This window comes from Eschrichtius robustus, chromosome 10 (assembly GCF_028021215.1).
Source record: "Eschrichtius robustus isolate mEscRob2 chromosome 10, mEscRob2.pri, whole genome shotgun sequence".
NCBI lineage: Eukaryota > Metazoa > Chordata > Mammalia > Artiodactyla > Eschrichtiidae > Eschrichtius > Eschrichtius robustus.
The window spans coordinates 64,591,900-64,607,992 of NC_090833.1; the positions used below are offsets into that span (position 1 = coordinate 64,591,900).

The 16,093-nt window shown below is 39.7% G+C and overlaps 2 protein-coding genes across 2 annotated transcripts in view; both read right to left on the reverse strand.

Annotated features, from left to right (window-relative positions):
* LOC137769993 (FRAS1-related extracellular matrix protein 1-like) overlaps positions 1-4,396 on the reverse strand; it is a 40,183-nt gene extending 35,787 nt beyond the window's left edge. Inside the window, exon 1 of the mRNA XM_068552276.1 lies at positions 3,932-4,396. Coding sequence (XP_068408377.1) covers positions 3,932-4,396 — 465 coding nt within the window. The remainder of the gene's footprint in view (positions 1-3,931) is intronic.
* A 7,615-nt stretch (positions 4,397-12,011) lies between these two features.
* LOC137770950 (FRAS1-related extracellular matrix protein 1-like) overlaps positions 12,012-16,093 on the reverse strand; it is a 105,050-nt gene continuing 100,968 nt past the window's right edge. Inside the window, exon 23 of the mRNA XM_068553990.1 lies at positions 12,012-12,280. Within this exon, the coding sequence (XP_068410091.1) occupies positions 12,012-12,280 (269 nt within the window). The remainder of the gene's footprint in view (positions 12,281-16,093) is intronic.

Sequence of the window (16,093 nt, forward strand, 5' to 3'; positions counted from 1 at the left end):
CACTGACAGCAGTAGGATGATGAAGGGTTATTTTTTTGTCCTTTTCTGTAGTTTATGAATTCTTTACAACAATTATTTTATAAGCTGAAATAACAACAGACATTTTCAAAAGTTAGTCATTTTCCTCTCCTAAAAAAGTGTGGATGGCTCCCTCAGAGCTGTGAGGTTGGGTGGGAGGTGGAGGGTCAAACACTTATCATGGCCATTGGGGGAGAAGCTCCAGGGTGACTAGTAGGAAGGATGGTCAATGTCAAGAGAGGAAAAATACAAATACTTCAAGCCATGTAAGTAATCCTCAAAGTTGGTAAATACTTGAGTATAGGGATTTTTTTTTATGTTATATTTTCCTTAAAAATAAAAGTATTACAAAAGGAATAAATGCCTGTTGTGTTCATTTGTTTTTAAAAAATTGTTAATATCTACACTCCGGTTACATGGTCCCCTGTTGTGTCTTCAGTCCTACTTTGTGTTAAAATCTATTCTAGTCTTATTAAATTTCTAGTTTCTTCAAAAGCAGGTCTTTTGGATCAGTATAACAGAAGCATTTTAAAGTATTGGAGTATAAGACTTTTTTTAAAAAGGCTACATCCTTATGATCACTTGTGTTGGATTTACTAAAGATCATCTCACACTTGCCTAAACCTTAGAAAGCAGTGCTGCTGGTCCTTTCTCCCTCACCCCCACTCCCATTGTTTCCTTTTAAGAAAGATTACAGGAATCATTACACCAAGACTACAGAATCTTGGTCAGATATCTGGACAAAACTATATCCAAAAAGAAACATGCATCACTATGTTCATAGCAGCACTATTCACAATAGCCAAGACATGGAAACAACCTAAATGTCCATTGACAGATGAATGGATAAAGAAGATGTGGTATATATATATATATATATATACACACACACACACACACACACACACACACACACACAAATGGAATACTACTCAGTCACAAAGAAGAACGAAATAATGCCATTTGCAGCAACATGGATGCAACTAGAGATTATCATACTAAGTGAAGTAAGTCAGAAAGAGAAAGACAAATACCATGTGATATCACTTATATGTGGAATCTAAAATATGACACAAATGAACCTATCTACGAAACAGAACGAGACTCACGGACATAGAGAACAGACTGGTGGTTCCCTAAGGGAGAGGGGTTGGGGGAGGGTTGGAGTGGGAGGTTGGGAGTAGCAGATGTAAGCTTTTATATATAGAATGGATAAACAACAGGTCCTACTGTATAGCACAGAGAACTATATTCAATATTCCATGATAAAACATAATGAAAAAGAATATTTTAAAAAAGAAGGAATGTAAATATATGTATAACTGAATCACTTTGCTGTACAGCAGTAATTAATACAACATTGTAAATCAACTATACTTCAATTAAAAAAAAGACTGCAGAATCTTGGTCAGATAGACATGATTTCCTACAAAATGAATGTCAAATTAGTGCCTGCTGGTATCAGTTTTGTGTTTAAATCCAGTAGCTTTGCCCTCAGTTATCCAGGTTGGGACCATAAGAGTAGTGCCCCCATGCTTAGTAGACCTATTTGGACCGACTCATCACTCAGTGGTGGTTGACGTCTTATTGTCTTGCCAGAAAAAGCTCTTAAAACCAAGAGACTGAGGAGGTCACTCTCCTGCACTGCTGGAGGGGTCAGTCATTTCCTAAATTGTTTGACTTCTTGGCTCAGAGACACCAGGAAGTTCAGGGGAATTATGGGAGAAAGTTTGAGGCTTTCCTTGTGAGGTTTTTTGTTTGTTTGCTTGTTTGCTTATTAACACACAAGGCAAGGAAACCCTTGTACTTTTAATGAAAAACCTTTACAACATGTATTGAATATTTCCCTATCAGTAAATTCTACAACTTCCAAGAGATAACTCTCCTATGATAACCATGTTCTTTAAGATATTTTTGGTGTTGGGAGAAACCTGATTTAAGTTCTGATACTCTCTTCAAACTGTACCCCCTTTTCCCTCTCTCTTCTGGAGTGTAGTGCGTTAACTCTTACGCCTGCACTCAGAATTAATAACTCCTACAAATCTGCAACCAAATAGACCAGAACATTATTCCAGGCTGGGCAGTACAGTGACATTTCTCTACATTGTGTGGGGGGGGTCCAGGGTCAAGAAAAAGATACTAACAGACTGAAGAGTGGGATGAAACTAACAACAAGTAAAACATAATTTAAAAAGAAACAGAGTAATTTTACTATGTACAAAGTACTTCTTACGTACTGTACCAATATTATCAACACCTTCTCTTTTCTCCCAGTACATCATAATTTCATTCCACTTTCTGGACCTCCCTCATGCCAAAGATTCATCTTGTGTCCACTCCATGTTATCATAACTCCCCACCTTCCTCCTCAGATCCCACCTTAGATAAAGACTGTGATGGTTAATTTGATATGTCACCTTAGCCGGGTTTGATGTCCAGTTGTTTGGTCAAACACCAGCTAGATGCTCCTGTGAAGGCATTTTTTTTTTTAGATGGGACTAGTATTTCGATCAATTGCCTTTGAGTCAAGCAGATTACCCTCTATAATGTGGGTGGGCCTCATGCAATCATTTAAAGGCCTTAAGAGAAGACTGAAGTCTCTTGAAGAGGAAGGAATTCTGCCTCCAAACTGCCTTTGGACTCAAGACTGTAACATCAACTCCTGCTGGAATTTTCAGGCTGCTGGCCTGCCTTGCAGATTTTGGATGTGTCAGACCCCACAATTGCATGAGCCAATTCCTGAACATAAATCAATTGAATCAGTCTTTCCCTTTCTCTTTTTCTCCCTCTCTCTCTCTCTCAATCTGTATGTATATAAATTATATACATCCTATTGGTTCTGTTTCTCTGGAGAACTCTAAGACAGAGATGAAAGAGCAAGGGAAAATTATTATTTTACATAATCAGAATGTATCCTGAATTAAGAGACAGATTTACATCTTTTTTTTGCTGTTGGTGGAAGTGTGTAGAACAGGGTGAACTATATCCAAGGAGACTGGATTCAAGGCTTTGAGAGCCAGAACATACTTGATGTGTTTTGACTAAAAAAGAAACACACATTATGCCCTCCAAGAACCATCGTAACAGTCAACACAACTGTGGCAGCGTAGTACCATAGAAAGGACACAGCACTGGGGATCAAAAAGACTTGAGATCTTTTATGTGTGTTTGACCAAATTATTTAACTTTTGAACTCCTGACCATCTATAAAATGGAGGTAATAAAACTTAGTTCATTGGATTTTTATGAAAATTAAATGAGATTTATGGAAAGCGGGTCCAACCTACAGTTAACATTCCAAAAATTGTAGCTGCCACCGTTATTATCCCCCCCATTAATACATGTGTAATATTGATGCTGCTTTGTAAGTTTCCATGTGTTTACTTGAAAACCATTAAAATGCCAGTAGATAACACAGAACAAAAGGCATCAACATAATAGTGTAGTTAGATGTTATAACAGCAATTACAAGAGATAGAACATCTGATGTATTTCAGGCAATATGCTAGTACCTTGGATACCTAATCTGACTTAATTCTCACCATAATGTGTAAGGATTGTTTCTCAAAGAAGGCAAAGTAGAATCAGAAGAGTCAAAGAACTCTTTTAAGGTCACACAGCTATTAAAATGTTTAAAACAGAAATTCTAACCGAGGTGTGTCTGACTCCAAAGCCCATGTTCTGTGGTCCTTTCTGTACCACCACTGACTCCAAAGGCCAGTCATTAGCCCGTACACAGGGAGTACAACTGGTTTGTTCATATTAACATGCCTGGTGCCTTCCTTAGTGCCTGGCACACTGCAGACACACACTACGCATTTGAATGAAAGAAGGAAGGAAATAAGGCAACAGTTCTCCTGGAAGTCATTCTCTCCACATCTCTGGCCAAGGACCATGTATTTGTCATACTTGCCTGGATGGTGAATGAAACAGGTTCTTGCCACCTTCTCCCATCCACAAGAAAGCCTTGGTTTGTCCCATCCGTGGCCACAAAAGTAAAGCGGTCTGTGCGAGAGTGCCCTCCCGAGTGCCTGTAGGTCACATGCCCGCTGTCCACGTCCAGCTGAGTGAAACTGTGTGAAAGCGGCACTGTCCCCCGCAGGTAGAGCTGGCCGTGTCGTGGAAGCTGGGCCAAAAGGAAGGTGAGGTTCTCCGCTGGAGTGTCAGGGTCGGCCAGCTGAAGGAGGTCAGGGGAGAGGAAGCCCGTGGCCCCTTCAGCCAGTCTCAGCCCCTTGTTCCTGGTCACCACGGGTAAGGCTGTGTCCACAGTCTCCAGTGTGATCTCAAACACCCCGGGCTTGGTCTGCAGTCCATTGCTCACGATGAATCTGGCAAAGAGAGGCAAGGCAGCCTTCAACATGGATTCTTGTGTCACCATCTACTGGAATGAAATGATAACAATACACACCTTTACTAAAGGATATGTCGTGTTGGGACGCAAATGAAAACTCAAGGGCGGATGTTTCAGGAGGACACTATTCTATCCATTAAACCAATCACTAGGTAATGCACAAATGGACCATTCTAACCCCCAAAGTATTTTTTCGTCAACATTGATGGTAACTCACATGATGGGACACAGTGTGCCAATGATATTTCTCAGGCTTGTCAGTACTTAGTGTAATTCCTTGCCCCAAATAGGAATTTCACATCCTTTCAGATCCACTGGACTAGTTTGAAGAGTACACTCATTTTATATATTTAGACTTTTGCAACTGTATTTTTTGGTGAGAATTTAATAAGCTAAACTTTTTTTTTTAACATCTTTATTAGAGTATAATTGCTTTATAATAGTATATTAGTTTCTGCTTTATAACAAAGTGAATCAGCTATACATATACATATACCCCATATCTCCTCCCTCTTGCGTCTCCCTCCCACCCTCCTTATCCCACCCCTCTAGGTGGTCACAAAGCACCAAGCTGATCTCCCTGTGCTATAATAAGCTAAACTCTTAAGACGGATCATTGGAAGCTCATCCAATAAAATGCTGAGTAGGCTGAATTTGGCTAATTCACTCAATTCATATACTTTTCTTTGAGTTTCCACATTTGCCCCTGACAAGATATGGGGGAGCGCCATTAGACAATGATTATTCCCCTGCTTTAAAGAAAAGAAAATTAGAGCACAAGGGTTCAGAAACGTGGCAGGAGATCATAAGACAGGTAGGAGACAGAGCTGGCACCAGAACCCAGGTTTTCTGACCTCACACCTTTTGCTCTTGCAGAGTTTTTAATAAATGCTGGTTTAACAGTCCACTAAGAAAGAGTTGTGGTGCCTGAATACCACTGCAGACCTACAAAGAGAAAACTGAAATGATACAAATCCAAGGTGAGCAAAATCTTTCTTACAATCGCAGGTTCTGTGATACCATAATGTGCTTCTGATTATATTGATCACTAAATCACATTCTACCCACGACTGCCAATCTCAAAATTAAACTAATTGAAATGATCTTTAGAACATTTCAACATGTAATTTCTATTTGAAGGACAATTGAGACCATCATGAAATTAAGCCCACAGAATGCACTATTAAAACTCCAACAAGTTAGGAAATCACTACTCAAATGGAACTGACACATTCACCGTAGGCCAAAGAAATGTACTTTGAAATAATCACAGAGTTGTGTCTATTCGTTTTTCTCCATGTACCAGGTGCTTGAAATATTCATGGGGGAGAGAGATACTCTTATATTCCACGGATGTAAACATGTCTAAAACTGTTGCAGTGGCGTATAACGTTAAATTATATAATAATTTTCTTTGGAGGTTCTTTTTCAAAACTAGAGAAGATATGGGGTTTATATTTACTTTACTAATCTGACGAATGTGACTACCAAGTTTTTCATTCTTTACAAAATGTGTCTTATCCTTCAGGGTTGGAGGGTTGATGCTTTGCTTTTGAACATGAGGGAACGTGAAACCAGGTTGTGTGGGCGTCATGAATCAGCCAGCCTGCCTGAGGCGAAGGACTCAGGGAAAAGAGCAGCTGGAGAAAAAGTAAAAGAAGATGAGTTTGGCTGATACAGATTTTGCTTTGAAGGCTAGGCTAAAATTTTTGAGCTTTCTAATTATCTAGTTGATAAGACTGCCTACGAGGAAAATACGATGTGATGCATAGAAATCCTTGTCTAAAAAGTTAAAACTGCTCAGTGAAATACTACAGATAAAGCACATTTTTGACATTTCACACACCTTGCCTTGTAAAGAATATAACCTGGTTTTGTCCACAGCATTATTTTTACAGTTTGAAAAAGAATACTGAATTAACTTTAGAATTGTAGATTGAGCAAAATCACATAGTTTCCTTAAAACGAACCAATACGTTTGGATAAATATATTCTAAGCAAAGAGGGCAATTTCATTGCTGGATCATGAAGTGTTTGCAAACTTCATTATTTTTTAAAAAGGAAAAAAAGCACACCTAGAAAAATATTTGTGTGTGTACTTCAACTTTTTACTCTTTAGTCACCTTGACAGTTTCAAAGATCAAGTGATATACATTTTTTAGGTACAAAAATCATGGTCTGTTTCTCAGGGGAAGCTTTTCATGGAATTATGCCTTTATTCCATTGTTTTCCTGTTAATTTTTTCATGTTTCCTCCCTGGAGCCTATCATCTGACCAGAGGTAAAATAAGGAGACTAAGCATTCCCTCAGGGCCTCCAATTTCTCCTTTTTTCACTTAACCCCTCCAGAAACACGTTTCATGCTTCCAACTTTGCCCTCTTTCACAATGAAGTGGCTGTCTATTCCCTACCAGTTCCCTATATCAACACACGTTCTTGTGGAGAGTTTTAAATTAGCCATTTAGAGTTGAGCAAAAATTAAAGCCAGAGGACATGTATTTCTAGTATTAGCATTAATTGTGGAATTTAAGTCTTTGTGCCCCATTAAAAGCAGGTCAAAAATACTGGTGGAGAAGGAAAAAGAAGGAAGGGGAGGGAAGGGGAGAGAAGGGGAGAGGCAGCCATCAGGAGCAAGGAGGTGAAGTGGGAGCCCCAGTGACTGCCAGGGGCTCATCAGAGGCAGTCATTTTGAGTATCAGATTCTGACTTTCTCCTCTGGAGACTGAATTCCAAAAATGCCCAACAAGGTCCTCCAAGCTCAGTCTCGAGGCGGCCGCATTTATCCGTGTGTGTGTGACCCGTGTGGGGGGCACTGAAGTTTTCTCACGACCCAGGAAGTCCATCTCAGACTCCTCCCTGCCTCTGACGGGCATTTGACCATGTCGGAAATCGGCAGCCTGCCATCAGACAGATGGGAATGAGGGCGAGCGGGAGAGGGACCATGGAAGAGTAAGAAATATGTTTACTGAGGCCAGCGTTCCCAGCTGGGACCCCAAGGCAGCTGTCTGCACTGACTGAAAGCTAAGAAGCCAGTAGGGAAAAGGACACAATGTCTCAACATGACTGGATCACACACATCATTCCACCTTCACAAGTAACATCATTCCACCTTCACAAGTAACAATGCAAACTACTCCCAGGCAGAGAACATTATCAGAGAGAGAGAGACAAGGTGGATGGTCATGGTTGGCTTCCCAGCAAAAAAAAAAAAAAAAAAAAAGCCTAGCAGAACCAGTGAGACAAGGTCAGTGCTTCGTGTCTGCAAAGGTTGACCAGATGATCTTACAAATGCTGCACTACCACCCCCCTCAACAGAAACCTTCCAAACATATTTTCAGGTTCTAAAACAATAGTGCCATTGCTGTTATGGCATCCACTCCAAGCTTAAGAAGCTGGTGGTATCGAGGTAGCAGCTCCTTCTGTGGGTCCAATTTCCTTTATTACGCCCCCTCCCTTGAGAAGAGACATAGCCAAGATGACCACTGTCTCATGAAATTTGGGGAATGACTCTTAGATTTGTCTGGGGTGCCTGCCTGGTCTGATTTCACCATTACCATGGTGCTTTCAAGCGTTCTGCATTTCCTGGCAATAGAGTTGGCTGAAGAATCTGCCATCTGTCATGGCATTTAAAAGATAAAAATGGAATCATAAATAGAGCCAGTTCTTCAGAAAAAAAAAAAAAAAAAAAGTCCAGCCGGCATGTCAAAATGGAGGACATTAGCATGTTCTTTTAGTCCCCGGCTGCCAGCAGCTGAAGTCAGCTTGCTAATCACTTGGTGTCATCTGTCCCAGAATGCGATGCCAAATCTTTCTTCCAGGCCAGCAGCACCAAACAATACAGGAGAAATTTATGATTCACAAAATAGTTTTGCAGAAGGTAAAATCTGACCATGAAACTCCCCCGTTTAATTAATGCTGCCATAGCTTACATTAAAAAGAGAAGGGGGAAAACTCTCTGCCGCAGAATTTATCTCTTCTACCCAGCCAAATTCCTTGCCAGATTTAACAGCAAGCAACATAAATTTAGGTGATTAGATTGGTTGCATATATTTAATTTTTAAAAAGCACCATAATCACACTTTCATTAAAACAGGCTTTCAGCTTTGGTTGAGCGCCACTTGACAAACAACACAGCAGTCGATGATTGGGTTACTGAAATGACAAGATTAAAAGGAGGGTCTTCAGCAGATGCTAGGCTCTTCCATTATAAATATGTAAAACTGCTGGCCAAACATCAGAATGACACATTGAGAAGGTTCCTTCCCACAAGCACAAATTGTCCACAAATTTTTGGTACAACCAGGTATAATGGAAAGAACTCTCCAAAATGAGATCTCAGCCCAAGTTCAGCTCTGATACTTAGTTATGTCAATTTAGGCGACTTTCTTTGTCGCTTGGAAACTCAGTTTTCTCATCCATAAAATGGGAGCAAGACGTCTCTCTCAAGGTGGTGGTGTAAGGCTTAAGGGAAATGATATACACACAGAAAAGGGTCTAGAACACTGCCTGATGCATTACAGGTGTTCAAGCAATACTAGCTTGAACTAAGGGAATACTAGCTTTCCTGAAGGGATTGGATTAAATCAATGTTTTTCAACCCCTGTTGTTTGTTTACTGTCTCTCTATGGACCTGTTCCCTAATCTTAAGTCATTCAAACACCATCATCACAATTGTTGCCATTTTTCTAGTACTACCTGTACTCTTATTACCTACTATTTTGTTTTATATCAACTCACTTTTCTGCTTAAATAAATGTACTTGAAAAGAAACCTTTTAAATACTAAAAGCTCAAAGTTTTCACTCATAAAAACTTAATCACTACAAATACTATAAAAATAAATACAGGAAAACAAACTGTTTTTCATTCTAGCTAGATATTGTTGGCCAATGGCTTGGAGCCTGAGGCCTGTACACTCTTTGCTAAAAAGGAAAACAGTTAATATTGAAGAGCTGTTAAGGACATATGAGCACAGGCCTGAGACTTCCTTCTAGAAACAGAAGGATTGAGAGAATTAAAAGGGAGTAGTTTCCCACTCTTGAATCCCTATTATTTATTGTCTCCTTCCTGTACCAGCCCACATCATTTTGCATCTTCGTATCATTGGTGGTACTAATCACTCATTTTAGGAAATAGAACCACAGATTTTTTGCTAAAAGAAAACCTTGCCCAGAAGCTCAGTGTGCAAAACAAACTAAAAGTCAAACCACCATAAAACTAAACCAAACAAAGTTATCTCAGAAAATTGGGATGTGAGCTGCAGAGTCCCACCAATTCAGCCCCTTCATTTTCTGTCTCTGGGAGGCCCTCAGAAGCCTCCTGTAAATCTTCAAACTCCTCAGAACATACTTGGAACAATGGACTGGACCAGACTGGAGATGGCTAGTCCCAACAGCATCAGAATCACCTGGAGAGCTTTTAAAAATACAGATTCCTGGGCCCGAAACTGGACTTACCAAAGTCGCCTCTCTGCAGTAAGGCCCAAGAATTTGAATTTTTTAAACCTCTCAGGTAAGTCTCTTGAGAATCTAGAAATTTAGACATTCCTGGGATGAATGATTTCTAAAGCACCATCTAGTATGACTCTCTATGCATGTGAATTAGGAAACTGTTATGGTATCACCAATCCTCACATCAGGGATTTTGTTTTTCATTTTCAGCTCATCACTACCATCTGATTAAGACCTAATTGTTATTTCTCAACATCTTTACATGTTCATTCTTTGGCTTCACCAGTAGGATCTCTGGTTTCTCCAATACAGTCATTAATGTCTTCAACAGACTCTCCCATAGGCGTTGACGGAGGGAAGCAGGAATGGATAGGAACAAGAAGTCCCAGAAATGGGTGTCAAAGGGAAAGCCCTGAATCTGATATACCTAGGTTAAGCCAAGAAGCATCCACCCTCCATTAACAAACAGGAAAAAAAGAATCATCATTGCTCTTTATACCTTCTTTCCTCCAAGATTAATCTTAGTGTTGTAAAGATTGGAGAGAAAAAAATGGGGCCAAGGAAAGAATATAGTAAACAATGATAAAAATGGGGCCAAGGAAAGAATATAGTAAACAATGATAAAAATGGGGCCAAGGAAAGAATATAGTAAACAATGATAGCAACAAGAATGACAACAACAATAGTAAGAGTAAAAATAGAAACCAATATTCATCTTGTTCTTCCTATGTGCCATGTATTGTTTTCAGTACTTTACGTACACAAGCCCATTTAAACCTCTCAGCAACTCTCTGAGGCAGCTAATATGAGCATCATTCCTTTTCATGGAAGAGTTAATGGGAGCACAGGAGAATGTGTGACTTGAGGAAAACCAGAGATGTGATGTAATGAAGGCAGGAACTGACCCCAGGCCTATGCCTTCCCAAGCCAAAGAACCAGTGGGAAAAGTATTCCCCACTTCTGATGTTTCAGTTAATACTGAGCAACACTCAAGCACTGAATTGGTTATTGAGAGAGTGACCAACCAAATGATTATCTGCTTGTTAAGAACATTTGTCAAGGGAAAAAAGAAGATATTAGTTCAAACTCCCCTGGATTTTTTTGTTTAACAGTTGAACTATCCAAATCATCTTTTCAAATCATCATCCCAAATGCCAAAAAGGCAAGCAAAATCATCTTTACTGACATTTAAACACTGTTTTTCATAGCAGACATATTGAATTTAGATAGATAAGATATATGATAGAGGAGAGTGGTATTTGGACACGGGTATATCAGTGTAATTGATAGTTTATGGGAGCCCGTCAAATAACACAGGAGTCTGCGACATTTACGTTATTTTATAGCATTCTTTTGAAGGTTGTTTTCTGACATGGTAAAAATTATACTGGAGGCCAGAAGTCCTATGTGTATGGAAAATGAATCAATGCTCTCAGGGCCTCCTTCTTAATTGGTAAAATTCAGGGTTAGATGTGTACCATGGTCCCCCAAAGGCTAGTCCAAGATTTCTGGGTTCTCATCCTAGCCCTGAGATCCCTGGGGAAACTCAAGTTCAGCCAGCTTTGAAAACTGCTAAATGATAGATCCTCTGCAGTTTTTCTTGCTTTCTGTGACTGGAAACAGATTTCAGTATTTCAAATGAATGTAGACTTTCATTAATGTTGTATCTTTGCCTTTTCAACAGATTGTTATTCCTTCCAGTGATTTATTTGATACAGAATCCTTGAACAGGTGCACAGCCCCCAATTATAACACGGTTTCTATGGGGAAATACGATCCACTTTATGGCAACATGATTTATGATGTAGTTACCAGAACACATTGTGTCAAAAGGCACTGTCTGCTTATGCCAAATGTTTACTAGCAAATTCCTTTTCCTCAGATAGAAAAACATACTCAAAAAGAGGTAAATTACTTTTCCACAGCTCTCATTAGCGGGGATCCTCAGGTCTTCACATGTCTCTTCATGGAACAGCTTGCATTGAGATCTGCTTAGGTGTTTATTTTTAAACAACGAGCCCTAATTTCTTGGCTGGCTGCTGTCATTTTAATTGTGCACCTTTCCCTTTCATCCAACGAGGGAGTGGATGAAGAGCATACTTACACCAGAGCTGGAAAAGGACCCATTTTTTTCCCTCCTTTGTCTTTCTAAGCACTAATCCAAAGAAGGAGTTCTGAAAAGTTTCCTCGGGGCTCACCTGAACGTGTCTCTGTGGGCAGCTGCCGTGCTCTTATGTACGTAGCAGACTGTCTGTCCTGCTATGTCCATTTGGCTGAAGCTTGTAATGGGGACCCCAGGATAGTGGACGTATTCGACCTGGCCATATCGCGGTGGGGAGGTGATGACGTAGAGAAGTTCCTCAGGCTTGTCTGTTCCGTCCACAGCAAGGAGGGTGGTGGTCATCAGGAAACCTCTGTCACCTTTAGACACCAAAAGTGGTTTTGCCCGGATGACAATATCACCTGCGTGGCAGAAGAGGTTGTGGTCAAGAACCAAATTTTAAAAAATAAAATGTCCGAGGTGAAGGTAAAAAGCAAAGGCCAAACTGTGCAGAAATCAAAACTAATATGACATAGCAAGATTTCTATAACAAGGATTAATAAAAGAATTCAGCCAAAGACATGAGCAGATATCACAGAGAAGGCGTAACAATATGGCCAATAAAGGCACAAAAGATACTCAATCTCATGAATAGTCACAGAAATATAAATCAAGATCACGATAAGTTGCCATCTTGTAACCCTCTGATTGGCAAGGATGTAGGAGCCTGATGATACCAAGTGTTGAAGAGGATATAGAATCTTGCATATGAGTCTGGTAGGAGTGTAAACTGGTACACAATTTGGAATTATTTTGTAAAGAGTTGGATACTCACCTACGCCTTGACCCAGTGATTCCACTCCAGCTGCGTGCTGGAGAGAAACACATGCACTTGTACCCAGGAAATCTGTGCTAGACTGGTCATGGCAGCACTGTTTGTAACTGAGAACAATGGAGACAACCCAAATGCCTTCTCAAAAGGTGAATGTATAAACAAACTGTGGTCTATTCATACAACTGAATTTTGTACAGTAGCAAAACAGATGCACTAGAGCTGTATGCAACCACACAAGATGTAGCTTATTAACATTTATTAGCTGAGTGAGCAAGTCCCAGAAAACTATAAACAAAAATAAGAAAATTAACACAAAGTTCAGGATGGTGGTTCTCACTGGAGGTTGGAAAGAGCACATAGGTAGATGTTTGATACTGTTAATATTCCAGTCCTCGTATGTGTGGTGGCTACACAGGTGTTCTTATGTGTGTTTAAAAGACTGTATGAATGAGTGTCTGAATGAGCAAAGGAGAAGAGGATCACACATAGACAAAGGATACAGTGTTTCACAAACTAAGGATTATAATCCAGTTTTGCTCATCTGAGGTTCACTAAAAAAATGATCACAACTAAAATACTATAGAGTTTCTACTTTGTACAGTTACAGGGTTAAGGTATTGTCATATTTCTCAGGCTATAAATGAGGAAACTAAGGTATAGAAATGTTAACCAACTTGCTAATGATTACACAACTATGAAAGGTGGAGCTTGAATATCTGACCCAAGAGCACAAACTCAAACATTTTATTATTTTGCTTCCTTTCTTTAATACATAAGGAATTCTTGAAAATTAACACTAAAATGGTGAATATCCAAAAGGAAATGTGTGTAAAATAAATGCCAAGTCATTTCTAAATTAAAAATACAAACAGTCAATACAATCTTGAAAAGATATTTAGTCCTAGAAGGAAATAAAACATCAAGGAGGTATAATTTTACCCCAGTGTTTCTCAATGAGGGACAACTTTGCCCCCCAGGGGACATTTAGCAATGTCTGGAGACATTTTGGTTATCCTATCTGAGAGGTGCTACTGGCTTCCAGTGGGTAGAGACCAGAGATGCTGCTAAAAATCTGATAATGCACAACAAAGACTTATGCTTTCCAAAACGTCAATATTGCCAAGACAGGGAAACCCTGTTTTAGATGATCAAATTGGTCTTTTTTGTATACTATGCTTTTAACTCAAAATGCTATGCAACTTAGGCCCAACCTAAGAATCAATGACCAACCTAATTTTAAATCAAAACCTGAGCCCCAGATTCTTCAGAGGGAGTCAAGATGAATACATCAAGGAAGTAAGAAGGATGAACAAGGCTGGGGAAACAAAAATCACACACAGGAGGTTTCACCAGGAGCAGAAGATAGAGGTGAGTGGAGGAAGAGCGTCTAGGTTTTGCCTGAACCCAACTTTTCAGCACTGTAATGACAGAGTATGGATGAGGGTCAACTACAGATAATGCCCTTCTCAACTTCTCTCAGAGATGTCCATGTCATTTTTGCCACTGCACATATCAGAAGACACAGCACAATGGGAAGGCATAATGTTATTTATAATAGCTCCCAAATGGAAATAACCCAACTGTTCAATATGCTAATATTAGTGTTGATTTAGTCTAACAATTCAGTATAGTTTCATTTAGAGATGAACAATTATGGCTATAAAGTTACACTGCAAACTGAGAAAACTGATGCTAAGGAAGGGAGGAGGGAGGGAGGAGGGAGGGAGGAGGGAGGGAGGGAAGAAGGAAAGAGAGAGAGAGGAAGGAAAGAAGGAAGGGAGGGAGGGAGGGAGGGAGGGAGGAAGGAAGGAAGGAAGGAAGGAAGGAAGGAAGGAAGGAAGGAAGGAAGGAAGGAAGGAAGGAAGGATGGAAGGACAGCAACAGTGAAGGAGGAGGGGAAGGAGAGAACACTGTACAGAGATAAAACACCACTATGTTTAAAAAAAAAAAAAAAAGAAATTATGAACTTCTGAAAATGTTAACAGGTTAATGTATCTACCTGATGTAAGCTTTCACAAATACTTTTAGAAAATAATCTCATGTCAGTTGTAGCAGAGACTAGTGAGGCACGCACCAGCCTCAATGCCTTTTCTTCCTGGATGCACTGCTCCAGTTTCTACTGCCCAGACTCCTTAATGTGGCCCGTGACTGCAGTTCAGCCACAGGTACCCTACCTCCAAGCCTAGCCCATGAAATTCTCTCATTTTCCTCCATATCTCACTCTCAAAGTGACTCCGAGGACTTCCAAGACAAATGATCCCCTAGCTAGAAAGAATCCCCAGGTGGCTGCTTGGAACAGAACTCTCCTCCACCATGCTAGGGAATGCATCTCGGTAAGGCAATGACAGGATAACCTGCCCTACTACATTAGGTGCATTTTACTTGTATTACGTTTTGCCTGGACAAATACTTATGATGAATGCAGTCTTACTTTTGCAGAGAGAAATAAATGTGTACAGTAACACGTAGCTTATCTGAGAGTCACTTATTAGACATCTTCAAGGAAACAAGCAAATAAAATATATTATTATACAGCCCCAAAATAAACATCTGAAAGTCAATCAAGCTAGCTTAAAATCTGTCTTAAAAAAATTCAGAACAACTGTAATTTTACCATACATATGAGGTAAGACTTTTACTGTACTTAAGCATACAATTTAATTTAGCTCTGAGCTTCCTGGCAGCCAAGGCAAAAAAGAAAGCATTCTGTCAATCAAGCACATACTGAGGATCTAAGACTATGCTTGGTCCTGGGAATATATAGATCCTGGACTATACAGATGAATGAGATAGGATCTTTACCCTCCTCACATAAGCTCTAAGGAAAAGTATGGGGTAGTGATTGACATGTTGGGAATCAAGGGCTTACACTCTCCCTTGCTGAGCTTCCTTTCCAGTATTTTTTTTCAATCTCTTCCTTCTGCCATTCGTGTGCTGCTGAGTCCTATCATGCAAATGGTCTTTAACTAATTCAAGAAGATAATTATCTTACAGCATTCTCCCTTGTCCCTGAAGAGTATTGTCAGCACTTCCAAAGTGAACAGAGAAACAACTTCCAACCTTTTCAATAACAAAATTCCTATTATATTTTTATTTTAAGACACATTTATTTGTATTTCCTTTATTTTTGTTGCATTGAAAATATTTTTCCTTTCAAACTCTGTTTTCAAGTAATAACTCAATCCCTGAAGATAAAACTAGAGTCATCACATTGATTTGGTAAAATTTTACTTAAAGCTTAAAACCCTGACCGTTAAAGTAGCCTGTGTAGCCATATTGTGGGCAAGGCTGGATTTTTAATAGGCTGTTTGAAATACTGAAAATAACAAATGAACTGGCTACACTCATAAACCTCATAGATCCCAGGCAAAGCAAGTGAGGAGTCAAAGGATCAAATCAT